Source organism: Colias croceus, chromosome 3 (genome assembly GCF_905220415.1).
Source record: "Colias croceus chromosome 3, ilColCroc2.1".
Lineage (NCBI taxonomy): Eukaryota > Metazoa > Arthropoda > Insecta > Lepidoptera > Pieridae > Colias > Colias croceus.
The window spans coordinates 10,366,672-10,391,624 of record NC_059539.1 but is presented as its reverse complement, the minus strand read 5'-3'; the positions used below and the strand labels follow the sequence as shown (position 1 = coordinate 10,391,624).

The following is a 24,953-nucleotide window of genomic DNA, read 5'->3' as shown; positions in this document are numbered from 1 at the left end:
AAATAAACAAATGATAAAATTTAAATTATTATGAGTAGATAATTGAACCTGTTAACTAGACACATCTGATTCGTGCATAATCTTCGACCACATCTCAGCTTAACATCAGGCGAGATTGTTGTCAAGCGCTTCCCTATTCACAATAAAAAAAAGTTTATAGAGTAGGTGTTTAATATTTGAATAAAACAAATTATACTGCAAATAACTATTTATTAAACTCAATTACACCTGCATCCTCAAGACCAGTGCTTCATCTGCCGCTAGGTCCAGATAATTTGCTTGAACGTTATCCCTAGAACAAATTACATTTATTAATAACATATAATACACTCATTAGTATATTATTTGATCGCCTCCTTAATACAGTGGTTAACAAGTGATAGATGAAATGAGTCCTGGGTTCGATTCTCGGTGGAGACGAAGAAAAAATAAAATCTCTCGTCTGGTAGAATATGTACACTAAGAAGACACGAACCAACTTTTAGAAAGTTTCTTTCATTTGTATTGACAGAGCTAAGTAACTCAAAAGACAAACTTCATTTTGTTAAATTGTTGTTGCGTGTAAGATCAAATGTTAAGGCACAAGATTAAGGTCAAATTGAGTCGGTCAGTTTATAATTTGATTCCATAGATTATATTATATTAGTTTAAGTATGTTATATTTGGTTTCAGTTCAGTAACCTATTATTTTATGAATAAAAAATAAGATACTTATGTGTTTTTAAAAGACGGCAAGTCGCATGATTTTCTTTAGGAAAACATAGATACCTATAACTGTAGATATGGAAAGACATTATTCCTTAATATTTCATGAATCATAATCATTTTAACTTTACACGCAACACTAATAAAGCCTATTCATATCCTAGCATAAGCATTAGCAGTAGCATTCCCTGATACTACCTAAATCTATGAAAAGAAGCATGAACATTCTTCCAGAGTTCACATAATTTACCCATAAGTCCTCGATGAGAGAACGCTGCTGACTTCAACTTCTAGCTGGCCGAAGATCAAATCAAACGCAGTCAAGTTGACCACCTGGTAACTTCTGCCAACATTCATTACCACTACGTAGGCGTCGTCGTTATACCACCTATTTATAACAAACATTTATAATATAGAATTTTCTTTTCAGTGGTGTAATAAGGCTTTGTGTGAAGGAATATAAAAAATAGCTAGAGCGACCTCAATTCATATACTCCAATATAAATATTTTTTTCTATGTCGTTTATTTCACTAAATACACATTGATATCCTTAATCTTTTATTAAGCCACGCGAAACAGCTATTTCACAGTGGACTTGGCTTGGCCCTGGAAAAAAACGTGCTGGCATTTTAATCGGCCAAGCCTTTTCACTTAGAACGAGCTGCATCGCGCAACAATTGATTGATCGCTCTGTGAGGAACCGCCTATTGGCTAATTCAATCTCCATACAGACCTCTTAAACGCAAACACATCAGAACTAAGCGCCAGAGACTCAAGTCGGCCCAGTCGAAACGCGGGTCGCTTGCGCAGACCAGCCAGCGTCCTGTACACGTGGTAGTGTGACCTGACAGCGGCCTGCTCATGGTCTACATTGCGGTTCTCGTAGCCGTCCGCTGTGGGGAGCCAGGTCTTGTCGGATTCAGAAAAACCTGGAAAAGTTTTATCAAGATGAGTTTTACGAATAGATCATAAAAAGGAGCTCTCCTTGAATATTTTAGTATTACCACAGAATACTTAATAGTAGTTAACGGTATTACGAAAATTCGAACAAAGCACTTATTCTTTAAACTGGTACATATGGTAATGCCATGGGCGTAGCCACGGTGGGGCAGGGTGGGGCGCTTGCCCCACCCTGGCTCTGGCCTGGAAGGTACCTAACCAAATCTAAAAAATTAAATTATCTAACTACTGACTACAAAACTTAATATCCGCAAGAAAACTCACTTTCGAAAGTTTGCGCAAGATTGACCCGATGCGTAAACAAACGTAATCCTTTTGTTTTTCGTTTGTCTGTGTGAGTCACTATTCTAGACTACAAGCCCGCATAGGAAAAAAATATGGGTCAAATGAACCACCAGGGGACATATCTAGAACGATAGCAGAGCAAAAAATAATAAGATTCATCACTATGCCGTCACTTGTAAGCTGTCCAACTGAGTGCAGATGAGTATTGAAAAGTACAGGTAGACTCGGTAAATTTTGGTCATTTGACCATGTACGGCATTCTTAACCATCGATAGATCCATTAAAAATAATAAGAAACCGCTCAGTGCCGTACAAAAATGGTGGTCCACAAAGTCGGAATTTTTATTTAATTTCCGAGAGTTACCGGGGGTAAATTTGGTCATTTGACCATGTACGGCATCTGTGTCATACTATGCCTATACTGCTTTTAATCCATTATTCCGCAACGCCGTACAAAAATCATGGGGACAAGGGGAAAAAATCGAGAGTTGTAATCCCCTCTCTTTCCCCACTCCAGGGGGTCATTTGACACAACACGAAATAAATTTATTTTTAAAGTATTTTATGCATAGATAATATTTTTTCATGTGCCGTACATTTTCGTTGGTTCAAAGGGGAAAAATCTGAAAAAGAAAAAATCCATATAACGAAATGTTTGCTTTATATTTTGATAATAAAATATAAATATACATTAATATTAAGAAGCTCGAGGTGGTTAATTATCACCTTGGAAAGTCGGAGTCAGGTGGAATGGACTCCGTTAAATTGATGAACTAATAAAGAAGCTATGAACGAAAAGATGTGAATTATATGCAATCAGCCCATGAATACAGGTAAAGTCACAAGCAAATGCTAGTAATATATACATATTCAAAATGTACAAGTAAAGCGCTTTCAAATGATACCAAACACGGCATATTTATCTTAACTTTATTTTTTTACTCTGTATGTTTTGTCCGCTAGAGGGCGCCACATTAGATTTTGTGAAACCCCATATAGCCTTTAGCTAGCTGGTCGCTGGTTATCCAGTGAACAATTCAGACGCTTCTAATGATATGTCATTTGTCGAATTCTGATAAGTAGTTTAGAAGTTACGAGGGAATAGATTCTTCTTTTTTTTTTTTTTTTTTTTTTCAAATGGCAACTCCCGATCCTAGTGAGGACGGATTCTGCCAATGTCAGGTTTTGAACGGATGGTCAGTTTAAGTTAATGCTCATGTTAAGCGTGCTCTGTGCTGAGGAAAAATCACGGTTGAGATGATTTACTTTTTATTTACTCATAGACTTCTTACATGGAGCTGTATAACCTGACAAAGAACAAATATTAGTTATAGACAACACAACACATCACAAAAGCATAAAATAAAATAGGTATAGGTAGTCAAGAGGGAGTTCAAAATTTTAGATTGTTAAAATGAGGGAATAGATGAACATACATACATGACCTGTCAAAATCATAACCCTCCTTTTGCTTTGCCGTAGTTGGGTAAAAATATGTTAATGCCGTACTGTATCGAATGGCCATAAAGCACCCTTAAAATTGTAGCTTTCGTCGCTTTCATCAGCCTAAAAGATGTGGTCTGCACAAAAATGTACGGCATCGTTTTTTCCTAATTTATCTATGTTAATACTATTTAAAACAACGAATAAAGTGTAGAAAACTATTATATTTCATTAATCTACGATGTTTAAACTTTTACAAAATTTCTGTTTTTGCATTTCTCTATAACTTTTTTTAGAACGGTTTCTTTTGAACGGCAATACTATACAACAATTGAATTTTACAATATCATGTTAAAAAAAAAGTTCCCGTACAGGGTCAAATGACCTTACAGCTCTTTATATCAAGAATTCGATGAAATTAAGATGATTATTGGTATACATTTAAAAGAACAATTATTTTTTGACGGCATTGCTTTTAATAGTACTTTTGAGTGCTAGATAATGTTTTGGAACCGAAGCCGTACTTAGTCAAATGACCCCCTGGAGTGGGGAAAGATAGATAGATAGATAGATAGATAGATAGAAACATTTATTTAACTCCACAATACTTATACAATTTAAATTAATAATGAAAACACAGATAACAAACAATTTCAAACAAATAAAAAACAAGTAAACAATTAAAATAACGATAGGTAACAATCTTATTAGTACAGAAAAAAAAAAAATAATAATAATAATAAAAATTAATGTGAGAAACAGTAAGTGGAGCCAAACCAGGTAGCCACTCAGTATATGTTGCAACACAGTTGCAACACTGATTTTCAGTGGCCCCTCTCTGTAGTGATTGGAGCGGCAGTACGTTCGCAAATATATTATATTATAATTAGAACATGTAAATAAAAAACACAAGATATACATACACATAAATAAATTTCAGATTTTTCAACAATAACAATACAATACATAATAATACAATAACAATACATAATAATCAGATAGAATGATAATATACCTACATAATATTAAATATGCTACGACCTAATGAAAAATACGCAACTAAGGCTGGATTTTGAACTCCTGTAAGAGATATTTTTTATATTTAATTTTAAAAGAGTTTAATGTGTTGGAGTTTAATATTGGTGGTGGAAGATTGTTCCAACACTTAGTTGCGGAGTATTTGAAACTTCCCCTGAAGGCAATTGTGAAACTCCTCGGCATGGCAAGTTTATGAAATGAGGAACGGGTGTCATAGGCGCTGCCTTCCCCCATCCAGGTTAGTTTATCGTATAGATATTTCGGGGCTTTCGTTATAACCACTCCAAAAAGGAGTGACGCGAGGTGCAACCGCCTACGATATTCCATTTTAAGGCACCTAGCCTCTACCAGGTACGGAGTAATATGGGTCCTGGGAGGAATATCCCAACAAAAACGCGCACACGCGTTTTGAACACGCTGTATCGCATTCTTGCTACGGCATAATAACCTGGGACCATACATAACGTCGGCATAATTGAACTTGGAGAGTACCAGACTCTCACAGAGTCGGATTCGTACATCGACGTTTAGGTGTTGTCGAATGCGATACAGGAGCTTAAGTCGATAAAAACAATTAGCTATAGTTGTATTCACATATTTTTCGAAACGAAGGTTTTCATCGAAGATCACTCCTAAATTTCGAGCCTCATTTACGCGTTCTATAGAATTATTTTCAATGAAAATAATTGGGTTCTCACACTCAATCCTACGGACCATATTAGGGGTGCCTAAAACCATATATTTTGTTTTATCCTTATTAAGCACCAGTGAGTTCTCGCGAGACCAAGCTGATATACGATCTAGATCGCTGTTAAGTTTTGCGGTTGATGCAGCTGTCTGTGAGGGATCAAATGAAATATATAATTGAATGTCATCAGCATAGGCATGGTACTTACAGTGCTGTATACAATCAAAAATATCGGCACTGTAGAGAATATACAGCAATGGACCGAGTATAGATCCCTGAGGTACACCCCTGGTTACTGGTGTACACTGAGAAAATGAAACTGATCCGTCCTCCTTGTTCACGGCAACCGTTTGGCACCGTTTACCACTGAGGTAGCTACTGAACCACGCCACCGACTGCGAACTGAAACCATAAAATGTTAGCTTGGATAACAGCAATGGCACATTGAGAGTATCGAAAGCACGTGAGTAATCTAGCAACACCAACAACGTACCCTTGCCACTATCGTGCGCGCTCAAAATATTGTCCAGCACGTCAGTCAACGCCGTAGCCGTACTTCGGTTCTTACGAAAACCGGATTGTAATTCAGGCAATATATTATTGCCCTCAAGATACGCCATCAATTGCTTATGCACAACTTTTTCAAGCACCTTTGACAGACAGGGCAGAATGCTAATCGGGCGGAGGTCTTTATCAGCTAAGGGATTTTCTTTTTTGGGGATAGGTTTTACAAGTGCATGTTGCCATAATGCTGGAAAGGTACTGGATGATATAGAACTGTTAACAATGTCCGTTAGCACCGTTAAGGTCATAGACGTTGTTAGATGGAACATGTCTAGTGATATATCATCAACACCAATGGCTTGTGATTTTAACTCTTGTAAAGCTTTTAAAACAGTGTCCTGAGACACTGGCTTTAGATTAAAAGAAGCGTCACTATGACGATAATGTTGATATCTCGTAAGTGTTTGGGGGAGAACATGATCGTGTCCAGGTATGTCAAGAAAATGAGCACTTAATTTGTTTGGGTCGCGGAGATGCGTTGGAAGGATAGGGTATGACCTCTGTTTGACATTAACCTGAGCCTTTATATGTTTCCATAACACTTGCGAGTTTTTAATATTAGCATTGATGAAAGTGTCAAAGAAAGAGAGGGGATTGCAACTCTCGATTTTTTCCCCTTGTCCCCATGATTTTTGTACGGCGTTGCGGAATAATGGATTAAAAGCAGTATAGGCATAGTATGACACAGATGCCGTACATGGTCAAATGACCAAATTTACCCCCGGTAACTCTCGGAAATTAAATAAAAATTCCGACTTGGTGGACCACCATTTTTGTACGGCACTGAGCGGTTTCTTATTATTTTTAATGGATCTATCGATGGTTAAGAATGCCGTACATGGTCAAATGACCAAAATTTACCGAGTCTACCTGTACTTTTCAATTCTCATCTGCACTCAGTTGGACAGCTTACAAGTGACGGCATAGTGATGAATCTTATTATTTTTTGCTCTGCTATCGTTCTAGATATGTCCCCTGGTGGTTCATTTGACCCATATTTTTTTCCTATGCGGGCTTGTAGTCTATTCCTATGTGCAATTATTTACCTCTAATTTTACTGATTAACAAATTGTCATACGCCCAGCGCCTAAGCAGATCCATATAGCCACGATCGCAATCTTAACGGAAACTATCCACTTTAGGGCAAAAGTTATTGTCTTAGGTTGTATTATGGCTTTTTGTAGAAAGTAAAATTTTGCATCTTTTATATCCTGTAAACTCTTTTTGGAAAACTCACCGTTTACTATTTATCGCCCATTAAATGAATTGGTTTATCGTTTTTGGCTCTTAAAATATTGGATTAATCAATAAAATACATATATCCATTTTTTAAGATCACTTTATTCTCTACAACTTTTGTTAAAAAGTTTTTTTTCTAATGCCTACAATTTTAAAGTTTTGGATTACCTATGCATATTGCATACCATATAATGCTACAAATTCAAGAAACTAATTAAAAATTATGTACTGGTAGTTCTTCAAAATTAATAGTTAATTTCCTCACCTGCAATAGTACCTAATGGACTTTTTAAATATTTTATGTTAGGTATTGTATTTCGTAAAACTGAATAATATTGAGTACATATTATAATTTATATTATTTTATATTCGGATGCAAGAATAAAATAAAAGTAAACGAAAGGAGGATATTTAGAAAAATGTGTTATAAATTAATTTTTCTATAAAAAAAAATCAAAATTTTATCAAAAATCCACTTGCATTGGATATCTCTTTTTCGTCTTCATTACATCCGTAAAAAAAAAATTTTTAGGCCGCGTCACCCGCCGAGCGCCGGCCGCCGACAAACTAAAAAAGTATGGGCACTAGAAAAGTTTAAGTATTTAGTAGTTGAACAAAAGTTGTAGAGAATGAAGTGATCTTAAAAAATTGATAAATGCATTTTATTGATTAATCCAATATTTTAAAAGTTATTAGCCAAAACGATAAACCGGTTCATTAAATGGGCCATAAATCGTACACGGTAAGTTTTACAAAAAAGTTTACAGGGTATAAAAGATGCGAAATTTTACTTCCTATAAAAAAGGCAAAATAACTTTGGCTCTAAAGTGGATAGTCTCCGAAATATCGCCCAAAAATTTTTCTTTAAGATTGCGAGCGAAGCACCACCTGGATCTATCAGCAATTTGTGTTTTTATGGTCAGTAAGTGACCCTAAACTTTAAAACAAAAACGAAATTGCATCGGAAATTTAGTGCGAGGTTAAAATATGCTTTAATTACTGGGATACGTTTACCATTTAAAATGGTTTAATTTACCATTTATATAGACATGTTTATTTATTTCATGGTAAAAAGAAATTAATACATCACATTAATGTATCTATAGAAAGATAAACTATATAATATAGTAGCCAAACCATATTTTTAGGGTTCCAAACCACAAAAAGAAAAACCGGAACCCTTATAGGATCACTTTGTTGTCCGTCTGTCTGTCAAGACCATTTTTCTCTGAAACGCATGGAAGTATCATGCTGAAATTATGAAAAAATCAAACTACTAGTCAACCCAATCAAAAAGATACAGCCGTTTTTGCTGAAAATTTTCGACATCCGCAAGGATCGCAAGGAATCAAATCCTACAGGTTTCTTCGTGTACCCAGAATTTTGAAATTTTCAATGAAATAACGTCTTATAGCGCAGATAAAGGACGAAGTGCGAACCGTTTAGGTTTTGATTCCCTTTCAAATGTCAAAATATGTGAAAATTTGCAACATAAACGGCTGTATCTTTTTGATTGCGTTGGTATATAAGTTTGATTTTTTTTACAGCTTCAAGAGACGGTAGATTTTAGTGTTCAATATTAATTTCAGCTTGATACCGCGACGCGTTCCTGAGAAAAAAATATTTTTAGATAGACAGACAGACGGACAACAAAGTGATCCAATATGAGCTTCGTTTTTTTTCTTTTAGAGGCTCGAAGCCCTAAAAATTAAACGGGATTATACCTCGGATAAAGTTGCTAGTTAAATTTTTTTTATTATTGTTGCCCCACCCTGAGCCCATGGCTAGCTACGCCCATGGGTAATGGACTACCAAATATCATAGTTATCTATACATATAATATTAATAATATTCGTTTATAGGAACAGCAATACAAATGATCATTTGGCCTATCATATTATGCAATCATTTATGCTCTATGAACAAGAAATTCATATAATATTAATCAATTCATACATAAAATCGTTCGCTTCAGAAACCGTCCGTATAAATATCATCTTTTAATCATCGCCACATGTATTATTTATCAAAGTGAATAAACAATGAGACCGCATTGAATCTCTCCGTAAATGAACGTGCATTATTCACGAATTTGCAACTGTTACCCTTTACCCACGGATGATTCCATCAAGTAGGGTCGAATACGTATGTTGTTATGAGAATTAATTTTCAAATTAATTCATGTAGCTTCGTATTCAAATTCACTATATAGGGTGGGTACCATTCACAGGCGCACCCATCCGCTGGATTTGTAGCTGGCGACAAGTCCGCGGACAAATCTGCGTGTGTATGTGTAGTTGTGCGCGGCTCGCGGCTCGGCGCAGCGCTCGCCGTCTGGAGACGGATAGTGATAGACGTGTAGTGTGTGGGCGATGACGGATTTGTCCACGGATTGGTACGGCTCGGGGCTCGGCTCGCGGTGCGTGTAGTGAATGCCGGGCTTAAGTCCATGGACCGCGAGCCGAGCCCCGAGCCGTACCAATCCGTGGACAAATCCGTCATCGCCCACACACTACACGAGCGCCGAGTTGCAGTCCAGTCGACTGTGAACTTTGGTGAGCCTTGCACGTATCTATCCTACCACGAAAAAAAGCTCTCTGGCTCTAGTAGTCAGTGAAATGCTTTTAACACAGAAAAAAAAGCGCGTGTGGGCAAAGGAATAGCTGAAACAACGAAGAAAGAAATAACGAACGAACTAGAACTGCACATTTGTTTAACTTTTTTCAATTAAAATAATATATTTATAATAATAATGACCGATACGAGTAATTTTTATATTTGATTTTACTAATAAACCATTCTTAACATAATAAACATTTTCTGATTTAAAGAACTGAACCTTTTTTCTTTTTAAATACTTACTAGAGACGTTACTCTAAAAATCGAAATCTGTTATCTAGAAATCAATATCATAAATAAATAAATGCGTTGTGATTTTTCATAAATCACAACGCATTTATTTCTTTGAATCCATACTAATAATTATTATAAATGCGAAAGTAACTCTGTCTGTCTGTCTGTTACTCAATCACGCCTTAACTACTGAAGCAATTTGCATGAAATTTGGTATAGAGATATTTTGATACCCGAGAAAGGAAATAAGCTACTTTTTATCCCGGGAAATAGGATAGGTTTTATCCCGGCAATCCCACGGGAACGGGAACTATGCGGGTTTTTCTTTGACTGCGCGGGCGATGCTGCGGGTGGAAAGCTAATTATTTATAAAATTAATTATGTATGTATATGGCGAATGACTGACAAGTTCACCGACAAATCCGCGCGTGCACACACACGTACGGATTTGTCCGGCGCGGCTCGGGTGCGGCGCGGCGCTCGCGTCTCCAGACGGCGAGCCCGCGCCGAGCCGCGAGCCGCGCACAACTACACATACACACGCAGATTGGTCCGCGGACTTGTAGCCAGCTACAAATCCAGCGGATGGGTGCGCCTGTGAATGGTACCCATTACATTTTCATCAAAATGTTTAATTAATAAAAGCTAATTAATACGTTACTGAAAATATAAGAGATTCTGTTTAAATCTTAGGCAGATATGAAAAAAAAGGTTAATTACAATATATTATATAGTAAAAATAAATGCCCTAAGTAATCTCCGTCTAAACTTTTAAAACTTAAAGAGAAATAATGATTCGGATTATAACGTAGATTGTAAAATATCGTGCACAAAATGTGTCATCTATTAAAATAGTGATGTATGACCATCTCTTTTTATCTGACGATATGAAAATATATCACGGCTGGCGGGAAATAAGCCGCAGGACTTAAAGCTTAGAGTTTTTATGTACACATACAAAAACGCCAACTTTTTGACCGTAGCTGCGACTGACATTTTTTAACTGGAAACATGAAATTTTCTTTTTCAGCATTGTAAATAAAAGGTTGTTACAACACAAAAAAAAACTGAGCATCTAAAGAAAATTAGGAGGCGATTTTTTATTTTTAGAGTAATTTTAACATCGAATTCTGCATAGAACTGTCATAATTTTTTAAAATTCAGTACCTAGTTATATTACGTACAACACTATAATTCAACAGTTTTTAAGAGCTAATCTTTCGTGATCAACTCAATAACAATAGTATGTTAATGTATTATCTTCCACAGAACATGGCCTTAGTTTGCCACTAGAACATCCCGTATAAATCACTACAAGGTGTAAGTATAAGTACATTACCAGCGTTCTTCCCGCTACTCCATTGAAAGGGGGTCCTGACGGGGTCGCGGGACACCTCCACGAAGTTGACGGGGTCGTCGGTGTTGCAGGCTAGGGGGTCCCGCGTCTCGCTCCACGGCACGAACCCATTTAGCATTCCTATTTCTTCACCCTTTATCATGGAAATAGTGTGGACTATTTATTGGGATACATTATAGCGTTTTTGGTAAATGGAATATCCTGTTTAAGATAATAATCTAGAAGCAATATTGTATGCAATTATTGTCTATATTTTAATCTGTGCTATTAGATTATCTTATTTAACCTTTTTAATCGTGTTTAAACAATATAAATATAAGTTTTTCTCTTTATTATTAACTCTTATCGTTCAGACAAAATCTACTCTTTTCTGTGTTATTTGCTATGAGTTTTTTTTTATTGTTACCATTAAATTTGTTTGCATCCAAAATCCTTCGCAAATCTCTGAGTTTATAAGCTATTTGAACAGTACTTATAATTGACGACGACTCCTCCTTCCATCAACCTTCATGAACTAGTCACAAAAAAAGGCAAATGAAAAAATCTAATCATACTGTATGAACTTTATTCATTGAAACAATTATTATTTATTATAATTATGATTATTTTACCATATACGTGATTGCGATTCCTGGTAACAACAACACAAGCATGTTGAAGGCGTCCACCAGTTCAGGTCTGAAGCGGGATCCTACACGACTCTTATCGTGATTGCCAGTCTAAAAATAAAGAAATAATAATAATATGATTTGTTTTATTTAAAATAACATTATCCATGACAAAATAACAATATTTTTTTTAATAGTAACAGATGATATTTTTCACTATCAGAATTTGCAGAATTCTTCTTACTGAAGTTTATTATGATTGTTATTCATCATTCATACAGTAATTGTATTTTTTTTTAAGTTTAAAGAACTCGTACTCTCCCATTGGTTTGCACATTATTTTGGTTTTACTTCCCCTTCCAAATTTTGTAGATTTTTTATTTTAAAGAACAACTTTTAAGTTAGATTTAGAATCCTCCGCCTTTATACTATTAGTATTTGTAGTGAATTTTAAGAGAAATATACGTTAAAATTATTCAATTCTAATAGCATACTGTCTCCAAGCCAGCCAAAACCCTAAACACACAAAGTATACTAGAATATTAAACTTAATTTTGTACATTTAGAAACATTAATTTAAACACGGATTAACTGGAATTCACTTCGATAAAGTCCACAAACGGGACAAAAGTAATCCAATATTTAACCCTTCATTGTCCTACTTAGAGCAATGAATTAACTGTTTTTACTTACAAATTTTAATTCCACATTATATACCTTAGACTCCTTAGAGCAACAATTATTATTCAAACTTTATTGTTTTATTCCTGTTAGGGGTAAACTAAAATGTTTACAAAGATTATCACATTATAATTCTTTTACAACTCTTTGCACGACATTTATAAGCAAGTTGCTTTTTTATTTGCAATTTAATTTTAATGTAGGGTCTAGCATTAAGTGCATAATAATATTATATTCAATTTATAAAATAGGAACTCAAAAAATTGTTTTTGAAATAAAATGTAGGTGCGATCAAATATTAAATCACGTATTAGTCACTTATCAAACGAAGCTGTGCACTGGTTAGTGCAAGATCAATACTATCCGGTAAAATATAAACAACCACGATTATACCAAAAGCATCTCAACAAAACATACCATCCAATTAGCCGGCTTGCCCAACGGCTTGTACGTCAGCCATCTGTCCACTGCATACTTGATGTCACGTGCATCGGATTCCTTCGTCAGATCCTTCATGATGGCGAAGTTGAGAGGTATGTGGGACCCGGAGTGAGACCCTTCGCCGTAGTAACGTACGGAGTTCTTGATGCCCGTACATGCTTCTGTTAGAAGTATCCTGTAAAGTTATTACTGTATAAGACAGTTTCGAAAAGGGGGTTTTCAATTCGACTGTATTTTTTCGGTTTGAATCATTTGAAACAAGTATGTAAGTAACCGACTTAAAAAATAGGAGGTATTTAATATTAAATTTTGTCCAGTTCTGGCCATTTTAACGCTGTTTAGTTTATTGTGAAAATATACATTATTGCTCGGAAAAGGGCAATTATAAAATATTAATCTTCAAACACATTTAAACTATTGGCAACTAATATGTATTCTGTGCGATTGGCTTATCGCTATGTAGCGATTTTTTCAAGACAACCAGATGGAGATATATTGGACATAAATTGTAAATTGTATTATGTTTACTTTCATAAATAACATGAAATAATATTTGATAGAAATTTCAATTATTGTTGTTGTAATGAAAATGTATGTCAATGTTTGTTTTTACGATTGTTAATTTACGCGAATACACATTATGTTTATTCTGCAGAAAATAGCTATGTAAAACATTATATTTATTGATAAGCTTGTATATAAATACAAGCTTATCAATAAACTAAAGCTTATCTACTTAGAAATGCAATTCGATTTTCGGTTTAATGTTTACACAAAAAAATCGATGTGTGGCACTCGGGGACTGCCGCGGTAAAGCTATTGCATAGCATGCCTTCAAGCCACACCTCCGCCCGTCGGAGTGGGGAGCGTGAGGTTTTTTCGTTACGGAATTTCTCGATTCGGTCCCCGCGCTCAAGGCCCGCGATAGAAGCTATGCAATAGCTTAAAAACAATTTAGATGACATTAATAAATAACATAATATCCTCATATATATTTTTGTAGTGCAGTCACTACAAAATACGTGTATGTTATTATAATATTATCCAAGCTATATGGATGTAACGCTCTGTTTATATAAAATCTGGGCACATTACTTACTTCACCCGAGTCTCGTCTATACTTAAAGCGATCGAGACCACACTTATTGTTTTAAGACCCCCATTAATTTTGCGATGGCTTTAAATGCTAAAGGATGGTCTTGCACTATAAAAACTTTATAGCAATTCATAAAGTATTTACTGCGGTCTGGTACTTGGAAAACTTTATGTTACGTAATTAAAATAAATGGCGAGATATTGTTTAAATTACATTAAAATTATTTATATTTAGAAGTCAATAACCTATTGAAATTTTATTTTAAACAAATACTAAACCGCCTTCTAATTGTCTGAACTAGACAAAAATTAATAGGACTAACTAGATGGCACTAGCTTTAAAATAAACAATCGCCAAAATAGGTTCCCCAGTTGAAAGTAATTCTTAGGTAAAAAACTCCAATAAAATATAGTCGAGTCGATGCCCGATATTCGGCCAAAGTAATTATTGCTTACCTTGTCATATTATCCCTAATAGTGATCGAGTCGAAAGCGTCTCTGAATTGACCGACCAAGTCATATGTTTCTTCTTGATCCTTTGTGTAAATATGGTCTAAATAATTGTAATTCTCTAAAGTTACACCCGGTTTTCCCGTCAAAGGTTCATCTGGGTATCTTCCACCGAAGAGATCTTTGTCTGTTTCAATGAGATAGTTCACAGAACTGATCCGCATGCCAGCTACTCCCTTTTCCAGCCAATATTTCATTATCGTCTAAAATGCGCATAAATTATGTTTGAGAGGTTGAAGGTGACGCTAGCAAAGATTTAATTTAGCTCCATCTCGTCAGAGTAGAAAAGGGTTGTACCAATTTTAGACGAGCGTCGTGACGAGAAGATTGATGTAATATTTGTATAATGTACAAGTAAAAACATACTACAAGTATTTGAAAATGAAGTTATTGAACTTATTCACCTAATAAACTCTAAAATTCAGCAACTCTGACAATAAAGTTAAAACGGTTTGGACAATTATTAATGGTGAAATGGGCAAAAGCCAATCAAATGATAGTACCATAAAACTTGTCAATGCTGGTAGGGTCATTGACAAAAGTGCTGATGTTGCGCTTGCTTTTGAAGATTTCTTTAGTAGTGTCCCTGCTAGTATTACTAAGAAATTAAATTCGTCCTCAGCGCTTGCAGAGTCCTTTTTGAGGGACCACGTTGCTGAGTGTAACAAATTATTTGAATTGCGCCACGTGACTGCTGATGAAATTGTTAAAACGTTTAAAACATTAAATTTAAAAAAAACATGTGATCTCTGGGGTATGTCTGTTAATTTAGTAAATAATATCATAGAAAATATTGCCAAACATCTAGCGTTTATATTTAATCAGTGTTGCGACTGTGGTATATTCCCTGATTTACTAAAGTTTAGCAAAGTTATTCCTTTATTTAAAAGTGGTGACCAAGAAGACTGTAATAACTATAGGCCAATTTCCATATTACCAACTTTGAGCAAAGTCTTCGAGAAATTAATCTTAAACCAATTAAGTAGTCATTTTGCATCAAATCGTTTACTGCACGCCAAACAGTATGGTTTCACAAAGGGGCGCTCTACCACTGATGCCGGAGTAGCTCTTTTGTCCCATATATACAAAGCATGGGAAATTTCAAAGAATGCTTTGGGGATATTCTGCGACCTTTCTAAGGCTTTCGACTGTGTAGAACATTCCACTCTATTACGGAAACTAAATTTTTATGGTATCAAAGGTTTAGCTCAGGATCTTATAGCTTCATATCTTCAGAACAGGGTACAAACCGTTGTCGTTAATGGAGAGAAATCTTGCGGTGCGCCGATTAACATAGGTGTTCCGCAGGGATCTATCTTAGGACCGTTTTTGTTCTTAGTGTATATTAATGACCTACCTTATTATTTGCAGGATATGTGTTTTTTTTTTTTTTTTTTTTTTTTTTATGTCAGAGCAAGCAAAGGAGCAGGTGGGCCACCTGATGTTAAGTGGTCACCACCGCCCATAAACACTTGTAACACAAGGAGTGTTACAGGTGCTTTGCCGGCCTTTAATGGACAAATACGCTCTTTTCTTGAAGGCCCCAATGTCGTAGTTGTTCGGGAACACCGCAGGTGGCAGATCGTTCCACAGTTTCACCGTACGCGGAAGGAAGTTGCGGGTGAAGCGGACAGTGGTGGAGCGCCAACCATCCAGATGGTGCGGATGGAACTGGTTTTTACGGCGTGAGGTCCGGTGGTGGAACTGTGCGGCTGGTAAAAGGTGGAACAATTCCTCAGAGCACTCCCCATAGTAGATTCTGTACAGTATACAGAGAGACGCAACGTCTCTCCGCACTGACAGTGGATCGAGCCTATCGGAAAGCCTACGGTCATCGACAATTCGAGCTGCTCGACGTTGGATGCGGTCAAGAGGAAGGAGTTGATACTGTGGGGCTCCGGCCCAGAGATGAGAACAGTACTCCATATGCGGTCGCACCTGAGCCTTGTACAGCTGAAGTCGGTGGGCCGGCTTGAAGTACTGTCTCGATCTACTGAGCACACCAAGTTTTTTCGAGGCTAATTTAGCCTTCGCTTCCAAATGACTGCGGAATTGAACGTCACTCGAGATTTCAACTCCGAGGATTCCGATTTTCGGCGATATACTAAGGGGAGTACTCTTAAACCGAGGTTCTACGACAAATGGGGTCTTTTTAGCGGTGAACGCGCAAACCTGTGTCTTTACGGGATTGAACTCGACAAGATTAAGTTCGCCCCAATCCGAGACTTCTTGGAGAGAAGACTCGACTTCAGACACAAGTTTGTTTCGACTCTCATTGAGGCTTTCCTTTGAGGTGTTTGCACGGCCGGGATAAAGAGCATCCCCCGTACTGTCGTCTGCATAGCAATGAATGTTACTGATTTGTAACAAATCATTGATATGCAGAAGAAACAGTGTAGGAGATAGCACGCAGCCTTGTGGGACACCAGCGTTCACATGAAGAGGCTTAGAGCAAGAACCGTCGATAACGACCTTAATGCTCCTCTCTTCCAGGAAGCTGGCAACCCAATCGCATAACCTCGCAGGAAGTCCGAAAGATGGTAATTTCGCTAGAAGTGCCTTGTGCCAGACCCGATCGAAGGCTTTCGCTACATCCAAACTTACAGCCAATGCCTCCCCTTTACTCTCAACCGCCTCCGCCCATCAGTGAGTGAGGTACACCAAAAGATCACCAGTCGAGCGACCACTACGGAAACCGTATTGCCGGTCGCTTAACAACTGGTTCTCCTCCAGATATCTCATGAGCTGGCTGTTAATAATGGATTCCATTATTTTGGAGAGTAAAGAAGTGATGGCGATCGGTCTGTAGTTAGACGGATTTGAGCGATCGCCTTTTTTAGGGATTGGGTGGACAAGAGCAGTCTTCCACGAATTCGGAACAATGCCTTTGGCGTAAGAGAGCCGAAAAAGACGCGTTACAACCGGTGCCAACTCAGGAGCACATGTCCTAAGCACAATAGGGGAGACTCCATCCGGCCCTGTCGACTTATGGATGTCAAGGGAAAAGAGAGCGTTTCGAACGGTACGTTGTGTGAAACGTATATCCGCCATTGAATGGTTGCACCGCGGGATGGTCGGCGGTGTCTTTCCCCTGTCATCAAGCGTCGAGTTCCTAGCAAAGAGAGCGCCCAAGAGTTCGGCTTTCTCTTCAGCGGACGGCTTTCTCTTCAGCGGAATGGGCCAGAGAGTCTTCGTCCTTGTGCAAAGGTGGAAAGGATGAACGACAGAAGTTACCTTGGATGGCCTTGGCGAGGGACCAAAACGCCCTTGTTCCCGAAGGAAGTCGCGTTAGTCTATCGCCAAGTGCACCAATATAACTAGATTTAGCCCTAGCGATTTCTCTTTTGTAGGATCTGGAAGCAAAGTTGTACTTCTTCCTGATGAGACCAACGCTTGGATCGCGACACGCCGTTGCTGCAACCCAGGCTTGAAGGCCAGGTGTGAAATAGTACTGTTTGCAGATGACACCTCATTAATATTTAATGTGGATAGACATGACACAAATGTTGACGAAGTAAACTCTGCTCTTTCACGCATATCCGATTGGTTTAATGCTAATAATTTACTACTAAATGCAAAAAAAACAAATTGTGTAGAATTTATCCTCCCAAATGTAAAAAAGGTGAAAAGTAATATTATTTTAAACGGGGAGGTATTATACCCTGTGGAATCTACTGTTTTTCTTGGTTTGACACTAGATGAGAAGCTACAATGGGGGGCCCATATTACCACCACCGCTGCTAAGCTCAGCTCAGCTGCATATGCAGTGAGAAGAATAAGGCATCTCACCGATGAAGAGACGGCTAGATTGGTTTACTTTAGCTACTTTCATAGCATTATGTCCTATGGAATTCTACTATGGGGCAGGGGTGCAGATATAGAAACTATATTTATACTACAGAAAAGAGCCATGCGCTCTATATATAATTTGCGTGCTCGAGACTCACTAAGAGATCTCTTTAAGAATACTGGTATCCTTACTGTACCGTCGCAGTATATATTTAATAATATTTTATATGTACACAATAACGCTTATTTACACACAAAAGTAGGAGATAGACATTGTTATGACACAAGAAACAGAAATAAAATTGAAATTCCATTTTTCCGGCTAGCTAAAGTTAAAAATTCATTTATGGGTCAAGGTATACGCTTTTACAACAGAATTCCTCATAATATTAAAGAGTTCAGTAGTTCTAAATTTAAAACTTATATAAAAAATGTACTAATTCAGAGAGCCTATTACAGTATTAAGGAATATATGGACGATAAAAACCCATGGAGGGTTGTCGCGTAAAAACCACAGGACAGTTCTTTGGCATATTATGATTATAATGTACATATAACACATATAATGTATTTTGTAAAATTAAATTGTAAAACTGACATGATTAAAAAGAGCAACTATGGAGTTTCTTGCCGATTCTTCTCCGTAGATACTGCTTTCCGAATCGGTGGTAAATGTTAAAATATGTAATGACGTTTCAAAAGTGCTTCTAAAAGAAGTCTAATTGAATAAATAAATGTTTGAGTTTGAGTTTGAGTTTGAGTTTGAAATACCTGTAGTACGTTTTTGTAGTCATATAAGATTCTCGTAACTCGTTAATGTAATTTGCAAGAAATCAGTACCTAACATAAAAAATATGAATAACAGAAAATAATAGAACGAAAAAATGTATATTGAAGAAACAAATATAATAATAGCTATTGTTGAAGATATTCGATTTCTTTCTTCCAAGAAAATTGAAATAGGTATAGTAATAATATGTACCCTTGCATTCTAATTTTAGCCAGGAAATTGTATTTTCCATTCCCGATGACGACGTAACTTATAGATTGTAAGTATACAACACCACTGTGTTTCTCCTAATAATGCATTTTTCCGTCCAGAATTAACCGAATGAAATGAAGTATACGTTTAGAATTGTAACCAAAAATGAATTTAGATTGTATACGTAGTACTATGTATATTGTACTCACTTTAATTTCTTCAACCAGTACTGGATTCCTGTAATTCAAATCCGGCTGAGCCTCTGCAAATTGGTGCAGATAATATTGATCCCTGCTCGGAACGTAGGTCCATGCACTTTTTCTGAAGACGCTGATCTGTAATGTTCTGATTTTAGAAGCTAGTTTACAATGAGAAATACTATAACGATCGAAGTATATTATTGTGATATTTAAGCAATATAATTGTGTGCTTGAACAATGTTATATTGTTTAACATTGTGTAGAAATATTTTATTAATATTAATAGCTGGGCGCTGTTAACCGATTCTAAATTTAATGGATTAGACCTGAGAAATGGGTTTTAAAAACAAGATACCAATAATATTAGATAGAGACGTGATCCTGTATCTCTTTGGTCTGTCGCATAATAATTAATGTTTACTTGGGTTACTCCTTTACTTCAGCACTACAACATAATTCTGTTCCTTTTTCAATGGCTTAAATACACGATTGATCGAATCGTCACACTTTTTCCAAAAGGTTTTTACACTCGTTATACATTCCTTTACCACAATATTAACAAATTATACCTGTATCTATTTGTTATATAGATATCAAATAGATACATCGCATCATAATAGAGCGGTTACACGATACACAGGCCTTCAGAATATTGTAAGCAAACACGTTTCCTCGTTAACGTCGTGTCGACGTCATTTCCTGCGGAACGGAGATGTGACGGTTCCGAACACATCTAGATGATAATATAGATGTTTGCAATTTTAGAAATAATGGGTTATTGGTTTTGAATTGGTAGGCGTAAGTTTGAAAATCGTAGTTGTAACGAAAGTTTATTCACAATTGTCGTTAATGTAATTAAGGAAATTAATATGTTATTTATTTACTTTCCTAACAATTTAGAAGATTGCAGGCAAAGTTTATAAAGAATTAATTATGTTAAAAGTATTACCAATCCACAAACTACATCCACGCACAACATTTACTTCAAGGAATTAAGCTAAGCTTTATTTTAATACAGTTTCCACAATTCCTAGGATTCTCCATACCACAACGTTCGTAATTTATGCTGTTTGCGTTATTAATAGATATATAACCAACGCAAACCAAGTAAAATATTTATATATATATTATTACATACCCAGTTATTAGGCGGTTGTCTCTGCCCCTGCGCATCAAGATGGCCGTTCTCCCAAATGTACCAATCATTGTAATATTCGTCCTTATGTGATGATTTTACAAACCAGTCACTGTCATTACTTGTGTGATTTGGCACGAAGTCTAATATCACCTTCATATCTAGGAAAGAAAAAAAGTTTAGAGGAATCGGAAATTGTCTTGTTTCGTTCATAAAATGAGAAGTACTCTATCTAGTATATACAGTCTATGAAGACTTTAAGACCGAAAGCGACTTTTCCGTAATATCTACAAAAGTTATGTAATCTATGTATGTAATGTTCATAACTTTTTCTGTTCGTGTGTGCGTGCTTCGTAGATAATCTTATCAATCCTTATGATTAATCTTTAAGGAATGAAAGAATTCTACAAAATCTAACTAGAAATTTTCCAATTTCATTGCGTTGCTTTAGATTATGGCTACTCTAAACCTGACATTATATTTTACAAATACTGAAACCAGTTATGTTAATGCCTTCAACATAATTTCGATAAAAATAAGAGTGCTTGTTTAATTACTTTTTTCAGCAGCCTTTTTCACAAGTTGCTCAAAGTCTTCGAGAGATCCATACTCGGAATGAAGAGAATAATAATCCGTGACGTCATAGCCAAAATCATGCATGGGTGACCTGAAGATCGGGGACAATAGAATTGCGTCTACATTTATATCCTTTAGATATTGCAGTTTTGATGTGATTCCTGAAAATTATTAGAAGAGAAATGTGATGTGTTAAGATTTTGTTATCTACATCAATGTACGAGTGTGCTGATTTGATTAAATGTTACCTGATAGATTATCTGGAAAAGTGGCTAATTGATAATATATAATATGTTATCACTATATTATATACCTACATTTGTAAATAAATTATTTATTATACCTGTAACTAAAAATAACAAAATGCTTATTGCAATACGTAGATCAATTTTGAATAGACCCAAATTTCTTGTTTATGTGTGTGATTTGTATAATTGAGACTGAAATAATATTTTTCATATTAAATAAATAATTACCATTAATATCACCGACTCCATCCCCGTCACTGTCCATAAATGATCGCACATATATCTGATAGATAACAGCTGTTTCCCACCAGTCCTGTTTTATGTTCACATTCTCGTATCTACCCCTCACAGTAACCACTGTTAGTCCTAATAGAATGGTGTGGAGTATCACTGAAATAAATATTCAATTCAATTATTATATTTATAGACATGCGGTGATTGGTTACCCGTGAAACTTTCTTCTGGACGGAATATTTATCGATTTTACATCATTTTTCATTCATGCCCCATTACTTTTGGTTGAAACGTGATGCTTTATGGCACCTTCTTCTATAAATGGACGATTTAACACAAAAGTTAGGTTTAAACTTAAACCAGTGATTACTGATATCCAATTATCCAACAAACTAACTCCAACACTTTAGCTGTTTAATATTATTGTAGAGTTCAATTACCTATATAATTAATCTATTTAATTTCAAGACTCAGAATATAACTCCCATTATTGATCTATATTAATCATCTATTAAATTTCCAGACTACTAAAAGATATCCCTTTATTGATCTTATAAGTCTTGAGACGTATAATTTCTTGACGTTTTTGTTTAACTTCAATAACTTAAGCAAGACTAACTAAACTCTATTACTTAATTAAAGTTAACCAGAAGAAAACGATTTTAAAACTGTGTTATATAAAAGATATTATATTATTTTATGTTGCCTGCAAAAAAGGCTTAATATTCAAATATTTATTTTAATAAATCGCATTGCATAAATAGCTCCTGATAGCACATTAACAAAAACGTTATTACTATAGCCGACATTAATACCGCAAAATTTACAGAATTCCATACTATCTCCAATCTCTGATATAACTGAGAAGAATGTAACATCGCAGAGAAAAATGCAAGTTCATTTAGAGAAGTAATTTTTAAAAACTTCCAGCATACTTCACCGCAGTGATATACCAGACAGGTTAGATTATTTTTAAAATGTTCAGACATTTTGTTTGAAATAATGCTCTTTTATAATATGCTTTTTAAATGGACAGTCTCTAAGATCAACGGTTAGATTTTAATGTACAAAGTAATTTTTAATGGTTTGACTAAATATATTTTTATATTTAGAAGTCTTGGAAAAAGAGTTAAAATGTATAACGAGATATAAACATAAAAGTGATTTATAAAGCTTATCTAAGCATATTTAAGCTTTTCTTAAACACCTTTTTTAAGCAACTTTTTCTCATGTTTACCGATTAAATTTATCGTTTACGAAACGTTTTTTTTTTCCACAGAAATAATTTTTTCCCTTTAAATATTACCCAATAATATACCCTATTTTTCGTATCTTTAGTTATTATTATAAAGCTGAAGCTGAGCTCTAATGTCAGGAACTACTGGTCCGATTTGAAAAATTATTTCGGTGTTAGATAGCCCATTTATCGACGAAGGCTAGGTTATATTATATCATCACGCTAAGACCAACAGCAATGCGGGTAAAACCGCGAGGCACAGCTAGTATAAAATAAAAATAAACACTTACTTTTCATCAATTACCAAACACGTTCACTGTCATAACGTACGATTATTAATGTAATAAGATATAATATTATGTCACGTTTATATACTGGTAGAACAATTATATTTATAAACTTTTTTTGTTAATATTCGGCTCCATTCAACTTCCTTTATTTTATAAACTATAACCACGATGAGTTCATCATGGCGCGATGTAAAAATAATATATTGAAAAGTAGGTTCTGGCATAATTACAATTACAAAAATTTCGTAATTTATGAAAATTAGTCATCAATTTCAAAATAAGCCATAGAATAAAATAATTCAATAATTCTAAAAGTCATAGATGCAGAGGTGATTTTTACGTTTACTTAATAAAAAATTGTAAAATTGTTTTGTGTGAATTTGGTATAATTTAGTAATATTATGCTCAAGAATAGTATAGTCCAAGATCCTTCGCCCATTTTTGCAAGTGACTATCAAGCTAATTTTCCGTGAGTAGCTCAAATATTTATTACGCAATTTGTAGGACAATATGTCTGTTGAATTATATAAATATTAACTAAGTGAAAACAAAAAAATCACCTCGTTAATAATCATATTTTATGATGACCTCGTTATCGATACACATCGATACACATTGGAAAGAGGGGGCTCTTTGATTTTGTAGGACAAATATTTTTTCGAATAATTTAGATAATTATCTTGAGATTGAAAAAAAAAATCAGTTAGTAATAAATATTTGAGAACCATTAAATCAAAACATTTTATCCTTGTTACCTCTGTTAGCTACCACAATCGAGAGTTTCGTACAGGAAATTATTGGGCGTCTCATCAAAATAAAGCTACTCACGGAAAATTAGCTTGATAGTAATCACTTGCAAAAATGGGCGATGGATCCTGAACTAGTAGTTACTTTTTGTCATATTATATGAAGCTATGAGAACTAAATAAAGTTATAATGAAACGAAATTGCTGACTGATATATTTTAAGAAATCCCATGTCACACCAGACTAATTATACTTTTCTACAAACTACTACTCTACTAATATGAACTAAACTTTCTGATAAAATTACGCGAAGTTACATAATATAATATTAATTAACTTTTCTCTTTTTCAGGTGAGTTGCGGTTATTAAGAAATGGCTTCGTTGAAGGTATGTCGTATATTATAAAATGCGAAAAGGTCAAGAAAGTTTACTGGTTTCTCAGACCCGTCTGAAGCGACGTCTGTAGCGGTGCTATAAATGAAAAAAGAGACATTATACGTTCCGCTGTAAAAAGCCAAAAGATATTTTGGTCTATAGAATTATTATTTTTTTATTTATTACTCTTTAACAAAACTATACATGGGAAACTTATTGCTAACTTATACAAAACAAAACAAGAAAAGTATAGTTTATTAGGCGGCCTTATCACTTAGAAGTGATCTCTTCCAGGCAACCTGGGCAAAAGGTAACAAGCTTACTGAAATTACGATGGTAGGTAGAAAAAAAGGCAAGTAACAAAAAACAAAACAAGATAAATAAATAAATAATAATAATTAAAATAGATATACATATAGATAGATATATAATAAAAATACCTACATAGTATAGATTATTATATATTATTATAGTATTATTATTAATTCTACTTTTAAAATAGAGATGTTTTATTTTATTTCCCATGATATTCAGCAATACGATTTTAATAAGAGTTTTAGATACCTATAACATTTCTAATCTGTTTTTATCGAAGGAACTTAATGCTAAAATGTTCTCCCTTATTCGCTCGAAAACTCGTGTTATTGGTACATACATAAAAGGAAAAAAGCG

The 24,953-nt window shown here is 35.2% G+C and overlaps 2 protein-coding genes across 7 annotated transcripts in view; one reads left to right on the top strand and one right to left on the bottom strand.

The window, feature by feature from the left end:
* Positions 1-24,953, top strand: part of LOC123705916 (calcium/calmodulin-dependent 3',5'-cyclic nucleotide phosphodiesterase 1-like) — a 338,062-nt gene that overhangs the window by 222,981 nt on the left and 90,128 nt on the right. The gene's annotated exons all lie outside the window — the stretch shown is intronic.
* LOC123705921 (maltase 2-like) lies at positions 194-23,191 on the bottom strand. The gene is made up of 12 exons (XM_045655022.1): positions 23,160-23,191; positions 21,627-21,788; positions 21,132-21,311; positions 20,578-20,735; positions 19,449-19,574; positions 14,415-14,671; positions 12,840-13,038; positions 11,745-11,852; positions 11,116-11,266; positions 1,440-1,635; positions 956-1,093; positions 194-292 (listed from the first exon to the last, which is right to left on the bottom strand). The coding sequence occupies exons 1-12, from the start codon at positions 23,164-23,166 to the stop codon at positions 223-225; spliced, it is 1,752 nt and encodes a 583-aa protein (XP_045510978.1). The 5' UTR covers positions 23,167-23,191; the 3' UTR covers positions 194-222.